The sequence below is a fragment of the Phacochoerus africanus genome, chromosome 4 (assembly GCF_016906955.1).
Source record: "Phacochoerus africanus isolate WHEZ1 chromosome 4, ROS_Pafr_v1, whole genome shotgun sequence".
NCBI lineage: Eukaryota > Metazoa > Chordata > Mammalia > Artiodactyla > Suidae > Phacochoerus > Phacochoerus africanus.
The window spans coordinates 144,253,300-144,277,861 of NC_062547.1; the positions used below are offsets into that span (position 1 = coordinate 144,253,300).

General features: G+C 47.8%; 1 protein-coding gene across 5 annotated transcripts in view; it reads left to right on the forward strand.

Moving 5' to 3' along the window:
• Positions 1-5,466: 5,466 nt before the first annotated feature.
• ARHGAP26 (Rho GTPase activating protein 26) overlaps positions 5,467-24,562 on the forward strand; it is a 459,207-nt gene continuing 440,111 nt past the window's right edge. For 3 of the 5 annotated variants that reach the window (XM_047778927.1, XM_047778929.1, XM_047778930.1), the window contains exon 1: positions 5,468-5,996. In XM_047778927.1, coding sequence (XP_047634883.1) covers positions 5,843-5,996 — 154 coding nt within the window. In that variant the 5' untranslated portion in view covers positions 5,468-5,842. Of the gene's footprint in view, positions 5,997-24,562 lie in introns of all 5 variants that reach the window. The other 2 variants (XM_047778926.1, XM_047778928.1) reach the window with 2 other exon arrangements.

Genomic DNA, 24,562 nt, shown 5'->3' on the forward strand with positions numbered 1-24,562 from the left:
TGTTGTAGATACAGCAAATGTTATTTCCCCCTTGCTCTGTGTTTAGATGAAGGTAACCCATTTTAGTATTGATTTTTCATGGTGGCGTCTCCCTAGAAGAGAATGAGGGAATAATTTCTCTGTTGAAATCCTGCTTTCGTCTGCCCCCCACCAGGGCCACCTTCAGTAGAACCAGGCAACCACTAAAAACCACAGCATCACTGGATAACCAGAGCCATCTAATGGAATATGAATTCCCATGGAAGAAAAGTCCATCCATTCATTAGGATTTGAAGTTGGACTCTTTTCCAGTTGCTTTAGAAACTTAACTAATTTCCCACAACAAAATTTCTGTTTTGCCACTGCTGAAATGGCAACCAAAAGACCTGCAACTACCCCTTTCTCCTTATGTCCCTATTCTTGTTTCCTCTGGTAGGGTTCGTATCCTGAATGTATTTCATAGAGCACTGACTGTGTGGGATGCAGTACTGGGGGAAAAAAGGATTCTGTGTTCCAAGAAGTATGACAAATACTGCAGGACTATGTACTGCAGGACTTCTCAGGACCTCTCATATGCTAATGTGCATTTAAAACATACACACTTGTAAGAAGATCTGGAGACAAGAAAGAGTGCAAGGCGTACAGGACTACTTCCATTTAGGTTACTTTGCATAAGTGAGCTGATTCATTTGGTTTATTTCAGTAGCAACAATATGAAGAAGTAGGCCAATTACTTTTATGGACCTGGATAACCCTGACACTGTATTGAAAATGTCTTTTGACAATTTTCTGGTTTCATCTCATCAGCTTTTGAGTAAATTTATTTTTATAAATGGATTTTCCTTTTTAGGGCCACACCTGTGGCATATGGGAGTTCCCAGGCCAGAGGTCTAATCAGAGCTGCAGTTGGCAGTCTAGGCCACAGCCACAGCAACGCGGGATCTAAGCTGTGTCTGTGACCTACACCACAGCTCACAGCAACGCTGGATCCTTAACCCACTGGGTGAGGCCAGGGATTGGACCTGCACCTTCATGGATACTAGTTGGATTAATTTCCAGTGAGCCACGACAGGAATTCTGGATTATCCTTTTTATTAAATACCTATCCTCATTTAATTCACATTCCTGCCCTGTAAATCAGGTGTTATCTTTAAATGTTTAAGAAAACATCCTTATAAACCTGACCAAGGAGGTGAAAGGCTTATATACCAAAAACTATAAAGCAATGATGAAGGAAATTGAAGATGATTCAAAGAAATTGAAAGATATCCCATGCCCTTGGATTAGAGGAATTAATATTGTTAAGATGGCCATACAATCTAAAGTAATCTACAGATTTAATGCAATCCTTGTCAAGTTATTAGTGACATTTTTTCACAGAACTAGAGCACATAATCCTAAAATTTATATGGGACCATAAAAGACTCAGCATGGCCAAGGCAATCCTGGGGGAAAAGAGAAGGTAGAGACATAACCCTCCCAGACTTAAGACAATACTGCAAAGCTCCAGTAATCAAAACAGCATGACATTGGCACAAAGACAGACCTATGGACCAGTGGAACAGAATGGAGATCCCAGAAACAAACCTACACACCTAAGGTTCATGACTCTTTGACAACAGGGGCAAGAATAAACAATGGAAAACACCAAAAAACCAAAAAACAGTCTCTTTAAGCAAGTGGTTGGGAAAGCTGAAAAGCCACATATAAATCAATGAAGTTAGAACACTTCTTCACACTATACACAAAAATAAACTCAAAATGGCTTAAAGACTTCAATATAAGACATGATAGCATAAAACTCCTAGAAGAGAACATAGACAAGACATTCTCTGACGTAAATCACACACCAATGTTTTCTTAGGTCAGTCTCACAAGGCACTAGAAATAAAAGCCAAAATAAACAAATCGGACTTAATAAAACTTATAAGTTTTGTACAGCAAAGAAAACTGTAAACAAAGTGAAGACAACCTGAAGCCTGGGAGAAAATATTTGTAAATGATGCAGCTAATAAGGACTTAATTTCTAAAATATACAAACAGCTCATACAACTTAGCAAAAAACCAACAACCCAATCAAAATTGTTTAGTAGACCTATGTAGACATTTCTACAAAGAAGACATATGGATGGCCAATAATCACTTGAAAATATGATCAACATTGCTAGTTATTAGAGGAATGAAAATCAAAACTACAAGGTACCACCTCACCAGTCAGAATGGCCATCATTAAAAAGTCTACAAATGACAAATGCTGGAGAGGGTGTGGAGAAAAGAGAACCCCCCTACACGGTTGGTGGGAATGTAAATTGGTATAGTCATTATGGAAGACGGTATGGAGATTTCTTTAAAAACTGAAAATGTAGTTGTTGTATGATCCATCAATCCCCTTCCTGGGCAAATATCCAGAGAAAACTATAATTCAAAAAGATACATGCACCCCAATGTCTATAGCAGCACTATTTGCAATAGCCAAGGCATGGAAGCAACCTAAATGTCCATCAACAGATGAATAAATAAAGAAGATGTGGTTAATATACATGATAGAATACTACCTGGCCATAAAAAAGAATGAAATAATGCCATTTGCAGCAACATGGCAAGACCTGGAGATTATCATACTAAGTGAAGTTAGGCAGTGAAAGACAAACATCATATGATATCACTTATATGTGGAATCTTAAAAAAGGATAGAAATGAACTTATTTGCAGAACAGAAACAGACTCCTAGGCATAGAAAACAAACTTATGATTTCCAAAGGGGAGAGGGAGTGGAAGAGGGATAACCTGGGACTTCGGGATGAGCAGATACAAACTACTGCACATAAAAGAGGCACACGGTAATGTTCTACTATGTAGCACAGGGAGCTGTATTCAATATCCTGTAGAAAACCATGATGGAAAAGGAAAAAAAAGAAAACATCTCTAACACTGGTAAGTTTTCATTTTGGAAACTACCTAAAGACTGTGTATTAAAGCAGATGACCAAACTTCAAGAGGAAGTGAAAAGCAGGTTTTGTGATTAGTGCATTTTATCAGTTAGGATTGTGTTTGGCTTTGAGTAACAGCAAGTCCCACAAATGGGCCTTAAACAGGTTATGTTTTTTTCCCCTGTATATGATGAGTAGCTGAGAGGTAGGCACTTTGGGGATAAGTGCGGGGGCTCACGGATGTCACCAATGCATCTGGCTCCCACTCGCTTCCCATCCATCAGTCCTTAGCATGTGGCATTCCTCCTCATGGTTGCAAGATGGCTGCTGCTCCTCTATGCATTGTACCCACATTCTAGGCAAAGAGAAGTAGGGTCCAATTACCCTCTCCTTGAATCTGGGCTTGGGACTTCCTTGTAGCCAATGATGGTGGAAGAAGAAAGGTTTGACTTCCAAGGTTAGGTCTTTTTTTTTTTTTTTGTCTTTTTAGGGCTGCACCTGCGACATAAGGAGGTTCCCAGGCTAGGGGTTGAATCGGAGCTCTAGCCACTGGCCTAGCTGCAGCCACAACAATGCCAGATCTGTGCCGCTTCTACAACCTACAGCTTACGGCAACACCAGATTCTTAACCCACTGAACCAGGCTAGGGATCAAACCTGCGTGCTTATGGATGCTAGTCAGATTCATTTCCTCTGAGCCATGTCGGGAACTCCCAAGGCTAGGTCTTGAAAGGTGTTTCTGCTTTCCTCTGAGGAGCTGGAAGTTTCACACTGGGGTCCTGAGGCCAGCATGCAATGAGGAAACTCAACTAGACCACGGAGAGGGACCACACAGTGAAGCTCTGAGGCCACTCGAAGAGAGGGAGATGCTTCTGTTACCATCCGACTGCAAACACATGCCAGACCGGAAGCCGGAATCACCCAGCCAAGCTATGCCCCCAAACTCCGGACCCACAGAAATTACGAGAGAAAATAAAATGATCGTAGTTGTTTCAGTCCATTAAATTTTGGTGTGATGTGTGTTATAATATCACTTTAGAGCCAGAATACCTACTTTTAAGTGCTCAAGATATAGGATTAAACAGATTTAGTTTCTTGGAATTTCCATTCCAGATCTTTCTCATTCTTGGCAACTGAGGGATAACTATTTTCAGGGTTTTAATTACCCATCTGATAGCTGTTTGGGCCTCCTATCAAGTCTAAATTTGTAGCTACAACTGGCAAATATCACATTCATTCATTCATTTATGCATTTAATCTCAATATAGATGCCTTCTCTGGCTCCCTTAATTAGCAACCCCTTGTCCATGTTCCCAAGCACCCAGGCCTTTCATCTTGACTTACCACACAGCTTTGCCATTGCTCTTCTCTGTCTCTCCCACTAACCAGCAGCAGTCAAGTTCATTCTGTGCTATTCATCTTTGCTTTTAACCTAGTGCTTGCATATAGCAGTTATGTAAAAAGCAAAACACGCACACACCAAACCATCTAATTGGAGGGCTGCTAATTCCTAGACATGCAGATAATTTATTCAAGGACAGTCCCTTTCCTCTAGGAGTTCACGAGAGGTCAGTGAGTGAACTGCCTGGATTAATTCCTATGATGGAACAGAAGGGCAACAGGGCAATGCATTGGGGGGTGGGAGGGAGAGGGACATGGGAAAGGATCAATTCATTTATTCCACAGATGTTTATCAATCGCCCTAGCACACATGGTAAGTACCCAGTATCTTTTATTAAATGCCATTCCCTGCTCTAGGTGTTAGGGATGCCGCAGCGCACAAGAAAACTGCGTTGGCTCGCGCTCGTGAAGCTCACTGTGCAGCGTAGGACGAGAGGCAGTGGACGTAATTATGTAAAATTGTGTTAGGTACCCAGTAGAAAAACAACAGGCAGCTGAAACTCTCATAAAGATGTTAGATTCTTCTGCTGGGGGTAGCCGTGGGCGGGTTTTGAGCGGGAGTGGCCGGACTGTAGGGGGCGGGAAGACTGCAGGCAAGAAGCGCTGGTAATTTTAAGATGCAAGTATTTTCTGCCTGACTGGAAGAAGGAGCGTGTGCCTAGGGGCGACGCGATCGCTTGGTGCACTCGAGGTCCTCCCGGGGCAGGGGCTGCATTTTGTGTGCAAGCTCGATTGCCTGCAGTGGGAGGGGAACTGCAGCCCTAAATTCCCAGATTTTTCACGCTCAGCACATCTAGGCTCCTCCACCCCCCAGGCCTGCAGACGCACCATCTCGGACTGGGATTCGGGTTGCAGTAGGCGGGCAAGGTCCTGGGTGACTGGGGCTCAAGCTGCAGGGCTCACCCTTTGGGCTCCGGGTCTGCAACACCGCGCGGGCGGGAGAGGGCGGAGCTTGCGCTGCGGACCTAGGCGGTGTCGTGGGCCCGCCCCCTAGTCCAGACCACGCCTCTGGGCCCCGATGATTGGGTCATGGCCGCGGAAGGGCCGGGCGTCCCCTGGAGGCCGGGGGGGTCGGACTGAGGCGGGGCGCTGATTGGTCCGGCTGGGATTAGGTCATCGCTAGCAGGTTCGTTCGGCCCGGACGCCGGCTGGGCGGCGGAGGCTGCTGTGAGAGGGCGCTCGAGGCTGCTGGAAAGCGAACAAGCAAAGGAGGCGGGGAGCTGGCGAGGCGGCGGCTGCCTTCGCTCGACTGCTCGTTCGCTTCCCCGCGCTGCCTCGGGTCCGCCGCTGCGCTTCCTGCTCGCCGGCGGCTCAGTTGCACGCCGCCGGAGCAGCCGCCCTTCTCCGGGTCCCGGCTCGGCTCGAGAGTCGTGCGCGCCTGCCGACACCGCGCGGAAGGCGAGCCGGCGCCACACCTGTGGAGCCGGCGGCCGTCGAGGGTGCCGGCCCGGGTCCCGCCGCGTGCGTGCTCCGGGCCGTGGGCCGCCGGGGCCCCGGGGGAGTCTCGCTCCCTGGCTGGGCGCGGTGGGCACCATGGGGCTTCCCGCACTAGAATTCAGCGACTGCTGCCTCGACAGCCCGCACTTCCGAGAGACGCTCAAGTCGCACGAAGCGGAGCTGGACAAGACCAACAAATTCATCAAGGAGCTGATCAAGGACGGGAAGTCACTCATCAGCGCGCTCAAGAGTAAGTGCCCCCTAGCCCGACAGGGACCGTGACCCGGGGGGGGAAAGGGCCGTCGGGCGGCTCTGAGCTCTGGGGGTCTCGCGCCCGGCTGGATTTCTGTCTCCCGGGCGCCGGGGGACCGGTGTGGATGCTTGTAATGAGGCGGGGAGGATACGTAAAATGGGCGAGCTAGCAACGGTTCGATGAGGAAGGAGATCTGTCGTCTGGTCGCTTGCGTTCTGGGGTGGTCCGGAGGTGACCGAGCGCCAGTGGCGCTGGGGGCGCCGAGGGTGGGTGCGCGCGGCACACAGGTGTCCCGGGCGTGGGACGGGAATGCCTGGCGCGCCGCAGCCCGTTGGGACAGCCCTTGGCGTCCACCACTACGGCTCCCTAGGAGAAGAGTTGCCTACCCCTGGGCGCCCAGCCGTGGGAATAGAGCGGGCCGGTCCAAGGGGGCGCTGCCTCCCCTCGGGACAGGGCGGGTTGTGCCTGATGTGCCCCCTGGACACAGCTCCAGCCTGCTTAGGGCCGCCGGGTTCTCCGAAAGGCACAGCCGCTGCCCGGTGAAGGGCTGGGTGGGATGGTCAGCTCCCGATTCTTGGGCGTATTGGCAGCCTGTAAGCCCCAGATGTAGAATCAGGGCCACGTACGTGTGCAGGTTCTGCTTCTTGTGTTTAGCAGAAGGTGATAAGGGTGGGAGTACAGAATCAGAGTGTTCCTTTAAACTGTGGGCGAGGGTTTAAAAATAGAACGAACATATCCGCGCTCTCTCCCTCTGCCGTTCCCTCGCTCTCCTTGTTACCTCTCCCAATATCCTTGAAAACTCGAAGGTCTGAGAAGGAAGTGCCTCAGCGCCGCCCCCGCCCCTCCCCGCTCAGAATGGAGAAGTTTAAAGTCAGCCTTAAAGATTCTCGAACCTTTTGTAAACCCATTTTTGCGAATTGCCTTTTGGCAGGGGAGAAATGAAATTTGCCTTCTCTGTATGATTTCCCATGTCTTTTGCAGAGCCAGCCTGTCTCCTGGCCAAACAAGGGTGCTCAAGGATCATTGAGATTTTTTTTTTTTTGCGGGGGGGTGCTTTTTCAGTCTACCCATATAAAAATAGTCTCCGTCCATCTTTTAGTTTTGAGAATCAGGAATAACATAAAGGGAGATAGTGGAACTATCGTTGACTTTCCTCTCCCTATCTTAATAGTGATATCTTTCAGCTAAGAAAGCTTGCCTTGGCAGATTAGGGGGGCCCTAGCTCTGAGAATCCGCCCCAAGCCTCTTTAAAGGAGATTTAAAGTCAAGTGCCTGAGGTGTCATTTGGGGAGCTCTTGCTTCTAAAAATGAAGAGGGAGCCAGGGGAGCCCCAGGGCAACAAGTGCCCATCTTTTGGGGATGAAATAAACGTAGACCTTTGGTGAGATTAAGAGCTCCTCAGTGACAGGGGCTCTGCTGGAGGCTGAGACCTGAAGCATATGCATGGAGACCAAGGCCACCCTTGGTTCAGGGAATGTGTGACCCCTGGTTTGGACTAAGTTAGGGTCCCACTTACAGGTTGGGACCACCCATTTTGGTTGACTCTCAGGCTGGCTTTACTTGGGCCTCTGCTTTATTCTGCAAACGTTTGGAGTGCCTGCTGTGTGCTGGATATTGTGCGGCACTGAGCTTATAGCAGTGACTTCTGCTGCCGCTGTGGCTAAAGAGACTTACTCCATGGCAGGCACTGCTTCACCCACGAATTATATCACGTACCGTTATTCATTTTACAAGTGAGAAAACAGGCTTGGAGGAATCACTAGCCCAGAGCCACCCAGCAGTCACACAGGGCTGTTTTGAACCCCCACATGCTCTGAGCCAGAGATGGATGGAGTTCCGGTTGATGCCAAGCTCTTAATTCTGCTCTGTCTCTCTTGCCAGAGACTAGACCTCCTGGACCAAGCCTGTTGGAATTTGGACGTGCATTTTTTATCTTAGCCTTGAATCTGAGGAGGTGCATTTGTGTGACTGGCAGTTTATTTGCTTGCTGCTAATTTTTTTGGAGGGGGGTGGTGGAAGGCTTCTTTGAGTAGGAGGAAATAATGCAGTGAGGAAATTTAAGAGTTAAATTTTCTAGTGGAGTAGACCAGCCTTGTAATTAGGTGTTCTAATCTCTTAATATCCAGCTCTACTACTCGCTCTGCTCTTCTGCTCCCATTGCTGGAACAGGCAATGTGACCTCTTAAAGGTTGGGGGGCGATCGCTGTTTCCCAGGCTTTAGGCAACGTGTTGTATCGTTAGGTGCTTCTTACATTGTACGCTATCCTGTTAGTGTTTGTGTGTTCATTTTTGGGGGTCCTCTTTATCACTGCTGTGAATGTAGAGGCAGTGTTTTAAAAAGTAAATGTGTAAAAATAAATACCTAATTATATAAGGAACACGGGTCTAGATGATGTACAGGCTCTTCCAGCTCTACGGTTTTGGGGGCTTTATTTTATAATTAGTATTCAGAAATCTCTGGCTTTAGGTTTCCCTCTTTTGTTTCTAAAGGGCAGCACCCGAGGCATATGGACGTTCCCAGGCATAGGGTTGAATTGGAGCTACAGCTGCTGGCCTGATCCTTAACGCTGCTGGCCTGATCCTTAACGCGTTGAGTGAGGCCAGGGATTCAACCTGCAACCTCATGGATCCTAGTCGGGTTCCTTAACCACGGAGCCACAGAGGGAGCTCCCCCGGTTTCCTTTTTGTTTTAATCTGAGGCAATAAACCTGGCCTCCAGGAATGGCCACAGTTCAGCTAGACCATTGTTCTTGCTCCTTCCACTTGATGAATGAGGACACTGAAGATCGGAGAGGTGGGTAACCTGCTCAAGGCATCACAACAATGAAGTGTGCTTAAATCCCAGTCGTCGGATTCCAGAGCCTGTGCCCTTAACCCTGAAGCAAAACTGTCCTCTAAGTCGGCTGTGTTTTGAATCCCCTTGAGAATCTGATAAACAGTGGAAGCCCTTGAAGTCTTTCCCTGGAGTTTAAACCTCTGGGCTGGACACATGGCAGAGAAGCAATAAAATAATCTGGGACCTACATTGAAAAAAAAAATCCTACTTTTGGAGAAAGTTGTTATGTGATGCGCTCTAACTCCCAGTCCCTCTTTTTCTGTCCTGATTGGTCCAGGCCTGTTCTGTGGGCACTTTTTCCTTGACCTTTTTAATCTCTGTCTCTGTCAAGAGGATTCTGTGTGTTTTAGTCTTTTTTTTTTTTTTTCCTTTCTGTGGAGATGATGGAGGCTGAAAATGAAGTTATGATTTGTAGAATTAAGAGTTTCAGGATTTTTCTGTGTTCGGTTCATCACTTACCGGTTGACTCTGGACAAGTCCCTGAGTCTGAGCTCTTCCTGGGGCAAATGGGAAGGGCTGGACTGGCCTCCTAGGGTTGTGAGCCCTGAATGAAATGGTGCCTGTAAAGAAAGCACCTAGCTTGAAGCCTGGTGTGTTGCACTGCTCAATTAAAGGTAGCTGTCCCTGTGTATGTTTCAGCATCAGGGAGTCACTAAGAGCAGTCGGGTGCTTTTTGATTTGGGAGTTAGGCCCATGCCTCCTTCATGTCAGCTGTTGATAATTTACATAGTTGTGTCTATATTAACCACAGGTGGCAGTAATCCTGGTGACCTCTTTGTATAAAGTCATGGTTATGCCAGAAAAGCCCCTCAAGTTCAAAAGGAAAAAAAAAAAAGTCTCCCAACATCTTCGTTGTTCCATTAGGATAGCTAAGAATTAGCATTCGGTTAGCTAAGAATTTTCAGCCTTCTTGCTGGATCAACCACCCTCCACCTCCCTTCAGTGGCCGAGCTGGCTGTCTTTTGCTGCCTGGTAGGACAATCTTGCAGAATGCGCTGGACTTCGTGTCCGGCTGTCTCGTGGACTCGACGGCCAGCCAAACGTGGTGTCCGTAGAACTGACAGTGCATTTGGCTGTTGGTTTGGAGAAGTGGTGTGGATTTTCAGGAAGTGTGTTTCTTTCCACCTGCAGAGTCGGTTTATGGATGTGTGGCTGGGGCTTTGTCCCTTTAAGTTTGACTTCTCTCTGAGATGGAGAGAGTGCCCTTTTTTTTGGATGGTCTTCGGTGGGAGGGATGGGAAAGAAATGCACATTTTAGAATATCAACTTTATTGATGTAATTTAACCTTTCGAAACAGTTCACCCATGGAAGGCATCCAGTTCAGTGCTTTTTAGTGCAGTCACAGAGCTGTGCAGCTATCAACGGTCGGTCTTAGGACATTTTTGTCACCTCCAAAAGAAATCCCATTCCTATAAGCAGTCATTCCCCACCATTTTCCCCTAATTCCTCCCTCCCCACCCTGCCACCCTCCAGCCCTCGTCAGCCACTGATGTATTTTCTGTTTATATGGATTTGCCTGCTGTGGGTATCAGAAGTTTAATTCGAATAGTTTTTTCCTAGTTGGTGGTGGCCAACTTTAGGCAGAGTTTTTTTTAAGTCTGCGCGCCTGTGGCATATGGAAGTTTCCAGGTTAGGGGTTGAATCGGAGCTGCCGCTGCAGTCTATGCCACAGCCACAGCAGGGCTGGATCCCACCGGCATGTGTGAATGATGCTGCAGCTTGCAGCAGTGATGGCTCCTTAACCCACCGAGCCAGGCCAGGGATTGAACCCACATCTTCATGGATACTAGGTGGGTTTTTAACCTGCTGAGCCGCAACAGGAACTCCCTAGGCAGAGAGCTCTTGATTGGCATTTAAGGTTGCAAACTTTAGCTCCCTTTCATTGGAGAGGTAAGGTGCCAAAGACTGAACCATGACCTAGGAAAAACCCAGGTGTCCCATCTGGATTCATTCTAGTTCATGTACTTTGGTGGATGCAGAGGAGACTATTAAAACAAGACTAAGGGAGTTCCCATCATGGGTCAGTGGTTAATGAACCCGACTAGTATCCACGAGGACGCGGGTTCGATCCCTGGCCTCGATTAGTGGGTTAAAGATCCTCGATTAGTGGGTTAAAGATCTGGTATTGCCGTGAGCTGTGGTGTTAAGTCACAGCTGTGGTCGCAGCTGTGGCTGTGGCCTAGGCTGGTGGCTACAGCTCCGATTCAACCCCTAGCCTGGGAACCTCCATATGCCACAGGTGTGGCCCCAAAAAGACCAAAAAAAAAAAAGCTCTCAGTGAGCTTTCAGTCAATCTGGGGCAGAGCATATGCTACTGAATAAAGCCTTACTTTGGGGATGGTATCCTGCTGGGCGACACTTTTTTTTTTTTTTTCAAAATACAGTAAATGTATCTGTATTTCTCTAGTTATGCCCTTAGTTTTCCTGAGACTTTTTGAGGACGACATACCTTTTTCATTGCACTCTTGCCATTAGTTAATTCCGAGCTCTCTGACCTGCATCACATCTCTAAGGCACCCACAGCAAATTTTAACCGAAGTAAGTAGTCTAGTAAGAATGCAGCAAAAAAAAATAACCATAGCTTTTAACCATTATTTGTCAAATCTTAAATTCAAGAGACATTTATCTTTGAACAGAAATAGGGTTGTAGAAATATTTACTCCTAACTGTATATAAACAAAGCAAAATTCGCTCTTTTGGAACTTGAGCCCCAGGTGGTAAAATGGATAAAAAGTTTATGTATTTAAGTGAGGTCACACTTATAAGATTTTTGGCTGAGGCCTGTGCAAGAATGTTCAGAGAGTGCATTACTCAAGAAAAAAAAAAAAAAGAATGCGCTCTAAGTGGTTTTAATAATATCTGCTAGAGGGTGGCGTTCCCGTTTTTTGGCTTAGCAGTAATGAAGCCAGTGGGTATCCACGAGGATGCAGGTTTGATCCCTGACCTCGCTCAGTGGGTTGAGGATCTGGTGCTGCTGTGAGCTGCGGTACAGGTCACAGACGTGGCTCAGATCCTGCATGGCTGTGGCTGTGGCGCAGACCGGCACCTGCAGCTCTGATTCGACCCCTAGCTGTGAATTTCCATAGGCCACAGGTGTGGCCCTAAAAACCAACAAAACCAAACAAAACAACTGCTTGAGGGCATTCGTGAGGTTCCTAGGGACTCGGAACTCACATTACAGGAAAAAGAAAAGGTAAGGATTGCTTCATATCTACATTCTTAAATAGTGCAGGTTGTCATTAATTGCCGTAATCTAAATGTCCTGTCTGACAGATATGTTCCAGAAAAAGCATGTACGTCTTAAATGTTTCAGAAATCTCCTCTGGTCCTGGGTTGATAACCGCTCATCTCCATGAATTAAGCCACATTTCCCGGTGGTCTGGCTCTGGACAGTAACAATCTTGGTGGGCACTGATAGAATATTCTCTTGGTAGACATCCTTGCCCAGGATGCCTTCCAAGAATACATGATGTACAATGCCAGCCCCTTTATGCGGGTAGGGAATCACATCAGGAATGAGTTCGCTTAAAAAGTGGATGCCGAGAGGTTAACTCGGAGCCTGGGATTCGCAGGCCAAGGAGACCCAACCTGGGGAGCAGAGCACGATGCAAGGAGCCAGGCCTCTGTTATCAGGCAGACCTGATGGTCCATCCAAGCTCTGGCATATCTGCCCTGGAAAACCTTGGGAGGCCTGGCAGTTTCCTTAAAAAACAAACACGCAAACAAAACCCCTGAAACCTTGCCAGCAACTCCTGTTTGCCGAACACTCCCCAAGTGCCCGGCCCTAAACGAAGTTACACGTTGTCTCATGCGTCTTCTTTTTTGTTTTTAAATATTTTTTTATTTTATGACTTTTATTTTTTCCATTGTAGTCGATTCACAGTGTTCTGTCAGTTTCTACTGTACAGCAGAGTCACCCAGTCATACGTGTATACATACGCTCTTTTTCTCACATTATCCTCCGTCCTGTTCCATCACAAGGGACTGGATAGAGTTCCCTGTGCTCGGCTGCAGGATCCTTAGTCTTTGTCACCATCCTGTGAGATCAGTACTCTTTTTTCTTTTTTGGTCTTTTTTAGGGGCACACCTGTGACATGTGGACGTTCTCAGGCTTGGGGTCGGATCCGAGCTGCAGCCGCCGGCCTACACTGCAGCCACAGCCATGCGGGATCCGAGCCTCGTCTGCCGCTGACACCGCAGCTCACAGCAACGCCAGATCCTTAACCCACTGAGCGAGGCCGGCGATCGAACCCTGGTCATCATGGATCCTAGTCAGGTTTGTTACCCCTGAGCCTTGGCTGGGACTCCTCAGGACTCGTACTTGTCTGCATTTTACAGTTAGGAAGCAGTGCAGCTGCGCTTTGAGCCTGACCCTGGACTGTAGGGCCTTCTCTTGAACATGACCTGCAGTGCGTCAGTAAAGGCAGTGGCAGTGATGATGCCAGTTCTTCAGCCATCTGGACCCTCGACAGGAGAAACCCGCAGCTGGTGCTAGATTACGTGAGAATAGTGCTGTTCCTAGACTCTGAGTCCCGGGGAGCAAAGAATAGCTCAGATTCGGTCTTGTGCTCCGAAGTTTTGTGTTTCTCTCTGCATCATAGGATTAACGAACCGTTGGAGGCCCCTGAGGGCCTCTGACGGTCTCTTGGCTTTTTGAAGCCGTGGAGTTGCTCTTTGGGGTGGCGCTGATTCCCAAAGATCCTCTCTCTTTTGAGATAGTTTTTAGAAAATACATACTTTTCTGGCATTCATTTCTCTTTTCAATGAAGAAATTTAAAAGTTAAGATAGAGGAGTTTCCTGGTGGCCCAGCAGTTAAAGATGTGCTGTTGTCACGGTTGTGGCTCAGGTTGGATCCCTGGCCCGGGAACTTCTATATGTCTGTATGCTGGGGGCTGCAGCCAAGAAAAAAATTGAGATATAACTGACACAGAGCTTTTTTTCAGTGTTAGGTGTGCAACATAATGATTGACTATTTGTAATTCATTATTAAATGACCGCTGCAGAACATTAGTTAACAGCCATCACTATACATAATTATGAACTTTTTTCTGGTGATGAGAACTTTTAAGATCGACTCTCTTAGCTATAGTGCTATTAACTGTAGGCACCACGCTGTAGATTGCCCCCCATGACTTCTTTATTTTATAACTGAAAGTGATTCACTTTTAACGGGGTAATAAAGCATCAAACATGGAGGCCAAAAACCTGTTCCTGGATCCGCTTTATTAAGGAAAATAGTTCACCCCCTTTGATCATAAAAACAAGTGTTAAAAAAAAAAAAAAATCAGCCTCAAGAGTTGTGTGCTTACTATATAGCAACAGCCAAGACATGGAAACAACCTAAATGTCCATTGACAGAGGAGTGGATCAAGAAGATGTGGTACATATACACAGTGGAATATTACTCAGCCATGAAAAGGAAAGAAATAACGGCATTTGCAGCAACGTGGTTGGACCTGGAAATTGTCATGCTAAGTGAAGTCAGTCAGACAGGGAGACACCAACATCCCAAGCTATCACTTCCATGTGGAATCTAGAAAAAGGACACAATGAACTTTGCAGGATAGATACTGACTCACAGACTTTGAAAAACGTATGGTTTCCAAATGAGACAGGTTGGGGGGTGAGGAGATGCACTGAGAAAGGTTTGGGATGGAAATGGAAATGGTTGTGACGATTGTTGTACACCTGTAAATGTGATAAAATTCATGAAGTAATTAAAAAAAAAAAAGAGTTGTGTGCTTAAAGCACATTACCCTTTTGTACCTCTTCAGGATTTGGTGTGGGCTTTTTACAGTAGTGAAATGAGTCTTTCATGAAAGGAACACACTCCCAAAGGATGGACAGTGCCAACCTGCCTTGTGTAGGAGTCATTGTATCACTCACAAAATCCTAATAGAACAAGTGGGTACGGAGTTAGGTGGCAAAAAGTTTTTTCTCAGTTCCTTTGCTTTGCTTTCGCACCTTGTGCATAAAAGGGGGAGGGAAAACAAGGCGTTTCCTAATTATTTGTGAATGGTGGTAATTTGCAGTGCTGACATTTGGAGAATTACTCATACAAATATAAACAACGGCAAATTATATTCAAGCAAGATTTTATAGCCTTTATGTAACACGGGCTTTAAAAAAAGTGCTTCCACTTTTATCCAGTTAGTCTGTTCTCAATCGGATTGAATAAATTGCATCTGATCTGTAGCTCTCAGCCTGCCTATTGAAGCTTAAGCTCTGCTCCTCCCCTTCCTTTTTCTTCTTTTTTAAAAACAGTTAATAGACTTTGTTTTTTAGAGTAGTTTTCGGTTTACAGAACAATTGAGTGGAAAATGGAGAGTTCCCATGCAGCCCTCTCACACCTATTCCTCTTGGCGGTACATCTGTTACAATAGCGATAGAGTGTTATTAACTAAAGTCTATACATGAGGGTTCACTCTCCGGTGTCTATTCTTTGGGTTTTGAAAAATGTATAATAACATGTATTGGCCGTGTGGTGTCATGCAGAATAATTTCAACCTGTGAAAAAAACCTGACCTTGTCTGGATTTTCACGTCTTGCTTCATTTCCTACCTAGGCGTAGAATTGCTAGGTTGTGTGCATAAACTTAGGTTTAATTAAAAAAAAAAAACCTGCCAAACTTATTTCTGCAGCAGAAGCATCCTTTGAAATTCCCACCAACATTATCTGAAGGTTCCAATTTCTCCACCTTATCATCAGTACTTGCTGGTGTCTGTCTTTTTGATCGTAGCCATCCTAGTGGGTGTGAAGTGATGTCGCTTGTTTTCCTTTGCATTTCCCGGACAACCAGTGATGCTGAGCATCTTTGCGTGTGCTTATTGGCCCCGGGTGCATTTTCTTTGCTGAAATGTCTATTCACACCTTTCGGTTGGGCACCGTTTTATGCTATCTTTATTTTTATTATTTTTTGTCTTTTTAGGGCCACCCCCGAAGCATATGGAAGTACCCCGGTTAGGGGGTCAACTTGGAGCTGTAGCTGCCGGCCTACACCGCAGCCACAGCAATGCCGGATCTGAGCCACATCTGTGACCTACACCACGGCTCTCAGCAGTGCCGCATCCTTAACCCACTGAGCAAGGCCCGGGATTAAACCCTCAGATCGAACCTGCATCCTCATGGACACTAGTCAGGTTCATTACCACTGAGCCACAATGGTAAATAACTCTGGGCACTATTTTATATCTTTGATTTTTTTTTTTTTAAATCCCTTTAAGTTTGTCCCATACAACTTTTGATGACTAAGTGAACCCTACTCCACTATGTGCATTTTCTCCACTCGCCCTCATTCGGGACCAAAAAGCTTCCATTTGCTTCAAACTCAGATGCACTTGACTGATCAGTTTCACATCCCAGGGCTTGGAAGGTGATTCTGACAAGGCAGTGGCTCAGATTTCTGCTCTAGTTAGGCCAGTCAGCGTCCCTCTGGGCAGAGGCCCCAGGCCGAAGTTCCTGATGCTGGCCAGTGTCAGCTAATGATCACAAACCCCAGGAATTGACAGAATGAGAATGGGTCAGGGAGGAGCTGTTAACACCACTGAGCTATTGGGAAAAGCAATTCATGAAGGTGACTTTGTCATCCTGCCAAGGCCATTGCCGAAGGAGGGGTGCCGATATGAAGCAAAACAGAGTAGTTTTTCTAGATTGAATTTCTGATGGACCCTGGTTTTAATTTTTAAGATGATAATCCAGTGTGTTCCAAGATATGTATCTTAGGCCATCAGAGGAAGTCTTTCCTTCAACAGATATGCCTTGCTCTGCTCTTAGCACGTCTTCCAAGCCCAAGGCTAGAGGAAGAGCGTTTCAGGTGCTGGTAACAGGTGTGGAAGTTGTGAGACAGGAGAGATCGTAGGGTGTTTGAGGACCAGTAGGGAGGTCCGTCCCTGTCGCTGGAGCAGAGTCCTGGCGGATGAATGGGGAGGGAGTCCAGGAGCCAGGCCCTCCTAGAGGGCTTGAGTTCCAGAAAAGACTTTGGGTTTCATTCTAAGTGGGATGGGAAGCCAGGGGAGGCTGTGACGCCATCCTTCTTGTGTTTTTTTTCCCATTGTGGCTCACGGGGTTAAGGACCCGACATAGTCTCCATGGGGATGTGGGTTCCATCCCTGGCCTTGCTCGTTGAGTTAAGGATCTGGCGTTGCTCTGGCATAGGCTGGCAGCTGCAGCTCTGATTAGATCCCTGGCCTGGGAACTTCCATATGCCGCAGGTGTGGCTGTAAGAAGGAAAAAGAGAAAGAGAGAGATTATGAGGGCTGCTGTTTGGAGAATAATACAGTGGAACAGAATGAAGGCAAGGGGAGCAGTGAGAAGGCTGTTGTAATAGGTGAGGGAAGAGGCAGTGGCTCCTTGGGCTGCGGGGCGTGGGGGGCAGGCAGCGTTGGAGACGGTGGTCAAGTTGGGGCTGTTTTTAGAAGCAGATCCCTCAGGATTTGCTATTCGATTGGATTTGGGCCACAAGAAAAAAAAAAAAAAAAAGCCAAGCATGATTCAAATGTTTTTAGCTGGAGCAATTATGCTGGTGCTGTTTTCTGAAATAAATAAGACTCGGGAAAGATTTAGGTTTGGGGAGAAAATGAACTGTATGAATGGATGACCTCATCGTATGGTGCAAAGACAAAAATGACACGGTTCCTGAATACATTCTCATGAAAGAATCACCGAGTGTGGAATTACACAGAGTAGAGCACCCTCTTGCCTGAGCCAATCAGGGGTGGGCTTTTGTTAGGTCCTTTTTCTGTGTGTGTTTGCTTTTTTTTTTCATAGGTGGGGCTATGCCAGAGGGATTATTCTGTGTTTGGCTCCTTTGGTTGATACTGTGTCTTTGAAATCTTCCCTGTCGGTACATGTACACAGCGTATTCTTTTTAATGCCTGCAGAGAGCTCTGCTGTGTGGCGATACCCTGGCTTATTGACTCTCATATTGAAGGCTGTTTGGATTGTCTCAGCTCTGCGCTCTCGGAGAAAGAGCCGCAGTGATCATTCGCATCCCTACCTTTGCGTGTGGGTCCCAGCAGTTCCATGCGATAGATGCCTTAAGGTGGAATTGTTCCCAGGCTCCATTTTTTTCCAAGCTCTTTGACATGGACTGTTTAGATCCTGGCTTCTCTGTAGCCAGTTGGTATTTGTCTGGTGTGCTTTCGAGTGTCTTGTTAGATTATGTTTCTGAAGCTGAATCTTTTGCTTGAATTGGAGGCATCCTCAACAGAACAAACCCTTCTGTCAGGCACTGACACGGATTCTAAAGGAACCAGGGAATTAAAAAAAAAAAAAAATCTGGCGTGTGTGTCGGGGGTGGGGATTACGGTTAATTGGCTGTGTCCTAATTAGCCTTGGACCTGTCTGCTAGCCTTTCTGAGCTGCAGGTTCTTCTAGATAAAATGGGAGATGTGCTGTGGCTTTGCCCATATCTAATAGGCTCTTCCAGCCTCAGATTTTAGGGATGTCACATTTGCTACGGGGAGGAAAACAGCCTTAGTGGCCAGAGGAATACTTACAAATGAGAGTCACTGGGGCTGACACATTTTTTGTGGAAACCCCGAGTGGAGCAAGAGAGGAAATAGTAAGGAAAACAGCTTGGCAGTGTGGCCAGAAGCTGTCACAGCGTGTTTATATCTGGCTCATTTCACCTTGGTTGGAAGGCCCAGAATGCTGCAGAGGGTGCGTTGGAGACTGGGCAGTGCTTACTATATTTAGAAAGAGGAGATTCCTGGGGTTAGGGTGGCATGTGTGTGTGTGTGTGTGTGTGTGTGTGTTTTCTCTTTGCCAGATGGACCAAGGGTTGAGGGGCTTGGGAATTCAGGATCAAACCTTGTTAGCTGGCTGGCTTCTCTGGGCCAAGCCAGTAGCTACGTTTTGACTCCTGCTGCTGCCACGCCGGAAAAGCCAAAATAAGCTCCATCTTACGTGGTTTGTAAAGATACCACAGGTAGGTTTGAAAGCTCATCTCGTCTGGCTATCAGTGTGCTTTTTTAAGTTCATTCCAGGCAAATGCGAACACTTTGAAAATATGAACTGGCTCCTGCTGTGACGCTTTAGATAGATTTCCAGGCAGATTGGGTTTGAACTTGAGGCTGTTTCTGTGCCACAAAGACTTGTCAGGCAGATAGGAGCAGATTCCCGACTGCATGGCTCGTTATTACACGTGTGGGTCAGGTGGAGAAGGTGATAATCAGCTGAGCACAGGAAATAAACTTAAAAAGGCGTTGTTACTTTAATTCATGCCTACGTTCCTTTTTAAAAAGTTTATGAGTGATGGATACCTGTACGTGGTACACAGTTTAAGGAGGACGAGAAGGAATGTGAGCATCTTCCAATTCCTCTTGTCTCCAGATCCCTGGTTCTTCTCCTGGAGGCAGCATTTTACCCATTTTGGGGTACTTTTCAGATCTAATGTATGCATGTGCCAGTAAATACATATTTATATATTTTTCCGGTAGCATGCCATATGTGCTGTTTTGCATAGATTTGCATTTTGCAGCGTTTTAATGTACTTTGACTATTCAGCCTTGGTACATATAGAGAGAATTCATTTTTAGAATTGCATTGTATTCCCCTGGATGAACATAATATAGTTTACTCAGTCCTTCCCCACATCATAGACCTTTTGATGGTTTCCAGTCTTTTACCGTGAGAAGCAGCGCTGTTCTGATCCCAGTACCTGTCCTGGGCACCTGAGTGCATAGATCTGTAGGATGAATTCTAGAAATGAAACTCCTGGGCCAGAAGGTAAGCACATTTTTATATTTTAATGAATGTCTCCTAGGAGTGTTTCTGAAAAGCTCTGTGTGAACTGAATTTTATAAATCACATTGAAACATTTTTAATTTTTTTTCTTTTTTTGGTCCCTCCTCACAGCATATGGAAGTTCCTGGGCCAGGAATCAAATCCCAGGCCGCATGTGTGGGGACGCCAGATCCTTAACCCACTGCGCCAGGCCTGGGATCAAACTGGCAACGCCACAGACAGAAGGTGGATCGTTAACCCACTGTGCCACAGCGGGAACACCTGTAAATTACCTTTCAGGGTGGAAAGGACGCTCACTAGTTGGTTCATGATAGAGTGGCCTCTGTAGGAAAACAATGCTTAAGAGTCGGTGCATTTCCCGCTCCCCGGTTTGTCTGTACTGTTCATTCTGGGCTCAAAAGCCCCAGCAAAATTGTACCCTAAGCTGAGACGCAGCTGGATTGGGCACCACTTGCATGGAGGGCCCCAGAACACTTGTGTGCGCCTCTAGTGCAAGTGCTGTTGGGTTTTTCTTGGCGTGGTGGCATGTGCATCATTTGGGAAGTTTGGCAGATGCAGGGGAGGGCAGTTTCCTCCCCTTGGTGACCGGAGACTATGACTTTGGGCTGGCAGGCACACCTCGTCTGTCTTTAGAGCTTCTCTAGGGAGGGCGAGGAAGCTGGGCATTTTCATCCAACATCTCTCTTCTGCCTGCTCCTCCCTTGATGGAGGACGGGTTAGCAATTTTTTTCTTCCCGGAATATCTTCAAAGAGTCCTTAAGTCCTAATCATTAAGTTGAAAAATGTTTGTCATTGTTTCATCTAAAATACTATATTTTAGGAGTTTCCGATGTGGCTCAGCGGAAATGAATCTGACTAGCATCCGTGGGGACACAGGTTCAATCCCTGGCCTCGCTCAGTGGGTTCAGGATCCGGTGTTGCTTTGAGCTGTGGTGTAGGTGTGTGTTTTACCAGCGATTCGAGCGTCACTCTGCTGAGCCCTGTCCCACAGCAGAAGTGTGTGAATGGACATCCTTTGGCCATCATGCCAGGACAGGGAGGGAGGGGAGGGACGAACAAAGATGTGCTTCTCAGACCGAGGCACAGGTGGTCTAGTGGGTGGCGCTGTGCCAGGAGGGGACAAAGCAGGTGGCAGGAAGTACACTTTCCTGAAAGTCTGTTTTGCTCCATGGAATCATCCTTTGAATATTCAAACAAAAGCCCATCAATTATGGAGGGGAAATCAAAAGTCAATGGCATTTTTTTTTTGGCTTTTTAGGGCCGCACCCGCAGCACATGGAAGTTCCCAGGCTAGGGGGTCGAATCGGAGCTGTAGCCACCGGCCTACGCCACAGCCACAGCCATGCCAGATCCAAGCTGCATCTTCGATCTACACCACAGTTCATGGCAACGCTGGATCCCCGACCCACTGATTGAGGCCAGGGATCAAACCTGCATCCTCATGGATAGTGGTTGGGTTCATTACCACTGAGCTGCAGCAGGAACTCCCGGGGGAATTTTAAAAGCTCCCCAGGTGTGTGTGCAGCCCAGGTGGCAACCCCTGGAATGGAGTGAGTGCGGGGGATATGGCCATTCAGCAGCACAAGTGGGCAGAAGAGGGATGCAGACACCTGTTCCGATTTCGTCCCAGCTTTGTCGTCCTGGCCAGTTGGGCGGGGGGCTCGCCTCACGGCCTTTGGATTTGCCCTTTGGAGGTGAAACTGGACAAAGCAGCCGAAGCGCAAGGGTGATAAACATCCACCGTGCGGTATACTCGGGAGGAGTAACTGAGATTAGTAGGGCCGGCCGGCCATGGTCACTGCCATCGTCGGAATGCCATTAGTGTCGTTTCTGGATGGTCCTTGTTGTCAGGGAGTGGCTGTTGAATGTCCCCAAGGGCAGGTTCCTGGGCTCCCCTCCGAGGAGCTTATGATGCATGGGTTCTGAGGTGAGGGCTGGAAATCTGCCTTCCTCCCCGCAAGGTGGTCTGCCTGGAGGGGGCCCTCAGACCCCCGGATTAAGTGGAACAGGCCGGAAGGGAGGCTGCACAAGCCTGTGTGGGATCCTTTGTCCCCTCTTGCCATGCACAGCTGTCCCGGGCAGCCTCAGGCGTCTGGAAGGAGCCGGTATGGCAGGTCAGGGAATGATGGGGCAGAGGCTCCCCAGGGTTCAAGTCCTGCTGACCTCAGAACCTCCCCCACGTGTGGCTCCACGCCTGGGACCCAGTTGCCCCTGGAGCTTGGCTTGTGAGCCAGGGACCTTTCTGCGGCGTTGGGAGGCAGGGGCAGGGAAGCTCCTGAAAGGAAATGTGATGCCCCTGGGGCAGTCCCAGGGCACGCATTTTCCCACAGCGAGTCTGAGTCCCGGCAGGGTCAGAGTCATTTGGGGTCAGAGCCTGTAATTATGTTGTACACTTTTTTCTTTAAAAACCTTCACAAAGCCTAACGAACTGACCGAGCTGCGGCAGTCAGAGGGGGCTCTGTCTGGGGAGAGCGGGAGAGAGGCTGGCCCATGGCTCTGGACGGCGGGGTGCCCCAAACCCAGAGAGGGCGTATCTCCCCTCTCGGCTCAGAGGTGCCCTTGGGCAACTCATTTCTAGCAACAGCTCCTCTTTATCTCTGTTCTGATCTAGGCTGGTTCTCAGCCTTCACGGGAGGGCTGGGTGACAGAGCAGACCAGGGGTGTTGCCACGGGCAGGTCTGAGCCGCATTCCCCCTGTTGTGTGCGTCTTAAAAATTCTGTGGGCTGCCCTCCCCCGAGACGGGGTTTTGTGTTTGTATCTGACTTGTGCCTTGAGATGTTTGACACATTGCACCCTGAGCTGCAGCAGCCTCTGGCTGTGGGCGGATGGAGGAGGCCCGGCGGGCCCTGGGGACGGTCGCCTCGGCATCTGCAGCCTCGCCCAGGCTCCGAAGCCTCGCTGCCCCCCGTCTGCGGGCCGGGCCTTGGACACTGCAGGTGGCTTTGCCTGCTGCCGTCTCCTGGCCTTCTACCCGAAGCTGCTTGCAGGGTCAGTAGGCTGCCATGTGGTTGGCGCCATTTGGTGCAACAGCATCGTCCTCTCTTGGGGAAGAAATCCTGTCTCCTCTTCACACGGGCAGCTGGCTTGGAATCAGTTCCCGGCCGGGGGGCTCCACTCCATTGAATACAAAACTGGAGTGGAACTGAGAGCTTTTGGCCCCCGAAGTCTTCTGGGATCTGTCTTCAGCTTGTGTCCTGCTCCCCCAGCTCCTCTGGCTGATGAAGGGACACCCCCGCAGGGCTTGGGGTTTTGTGCTTGAGGTACAGGGTTCAAGCATGCAGATTGTCATCGGCCGACGGTAACCTAAAACTGGCTTGTTTTCACAAGTGTCAGTTCTGAATGTCGGGGTCTCATCTCCCCTTGCCCCCCATCCCCTGCCCCAGGCTGGATCCTGAGTCTCTTTAGGAAGGAAGACAGAAATGCTTTTCGATGGTTCTTGTAAATGAGAAACGTGTGAGGTGCTACAAAGGAGAAGCGTGACTCACGTCTCTTAATGTGACACCTCAAGCCGTCAGATGACTGCGCTCCTCAAATGTGCCAGCACGGGGTTAGGCAGTGGTGGGCTGAGACCTTGGAGGTCCTGCCTTAGGGTTTTTTTTTTTTTTTTACAGCCTCTTAAGGAGACAGAATTCATATCCCACACGGCTCCCTCATTTGTGTGGACAGTTCCTGGCTTTGAGTGTGTTCATGAAATTTTGCATCCATCTCCGCAAGTAACGTGAGGATATTTTCATCATCCCCCAGAGAAACCCCACACTCGTTAGGCATCACCCCTTTCTTCCCATCCCCCCAGCCCTAGGCAACCCCTTCCTTGGGATTTTAACCCCTGGCCCAACGTGTGATGCTCTCCTGTCTCCTTTGTCTCTAGGTGATGTTGAGCTCCGTATCCTTTTCTTCCCGAGCATCCAGACATTTTGCAGCTAGCTCTCCAGCATGCTGCAGTTTGCATGCCAGGGTGTTTGCATCTGCAGCTCAGTTTTCCCCTGTTCTCTTCTCCCCCCTGAGGAATGTGCTGCTCAGCAGGACTAACTCACACTCTTTGCTGAGTGCATGCAGGTCTCTGGTTAAGACTCCCCCTGTCTCTCTCGGTTGTGATCTTGCTTTGGAGAGAGTAAACATCGCTTATCGTCAATGGGAAGGAATACTCAGTATCCAGTAGGTAGGTGTGTTGTTTTGAGCAGAAGAGAGGGACTTTGATTTCTACTGAGGGAAAAAATTTCAGCGATGCACCGATTTGGATAGTTGCATTAGGAGGGTTTTAGCTTTAATCATTGTAGGAACTCTTGATAAAGAGGTAAATTTCCTTAAGTGCTGAAATGGTGATGGTTTAGAGGTGCCTAAGGTCTTAACACGAACGTCCTTCTTCCCTACAGAAGACCTTGTGTTCTGGGAGATTCCAGCCCAAATGTAGATAACACGCTCTCTACTGTCTGTATGCTTTTCTCTTTCTCTCATTTGCTTCTGTCCCTTTTTTTCCCTCTCCCTTCTTTTTTCCTCTCATTCTTTCACTGTGCCCTTCCCCTTTCCATCCTGCCTTGCCATGACCGCTTGATTTTGGGAAAAATAAAGTCTTTTGTAAATGGGAATGACCTGAAGCTGATATCGGAGGTTTTAGGATTAAAAGGACTTCTAGATTTGAGGTGACTCAGTCTGTGGAACTGGGAGGACATGTGGACACTGGGTGGTCCCATCTTGTAAAAACCACTGTGTGGGTCCCCTTTCCTGTCACACTTCCTGTGCTAGGTCCCAGAGGCGAGAGGATGCTCAGAACTGGTGTGGTTACAGAACGTCTGGCCCACCGGTTAGCTGCTCTCATGGGGAGCTTATTTTTTCGCTCTCTAATGGGACCTGATACAAGCCTCATTTTTTATCATTGAGGTGGGCGTGCTATTAAGATTGTCTTTAACAAAAGTAGGTCAGTGTTTTATAGTTCAAGAAGATCAATTTGGGGACACTGAATGATAGCATGTTCTTTGGG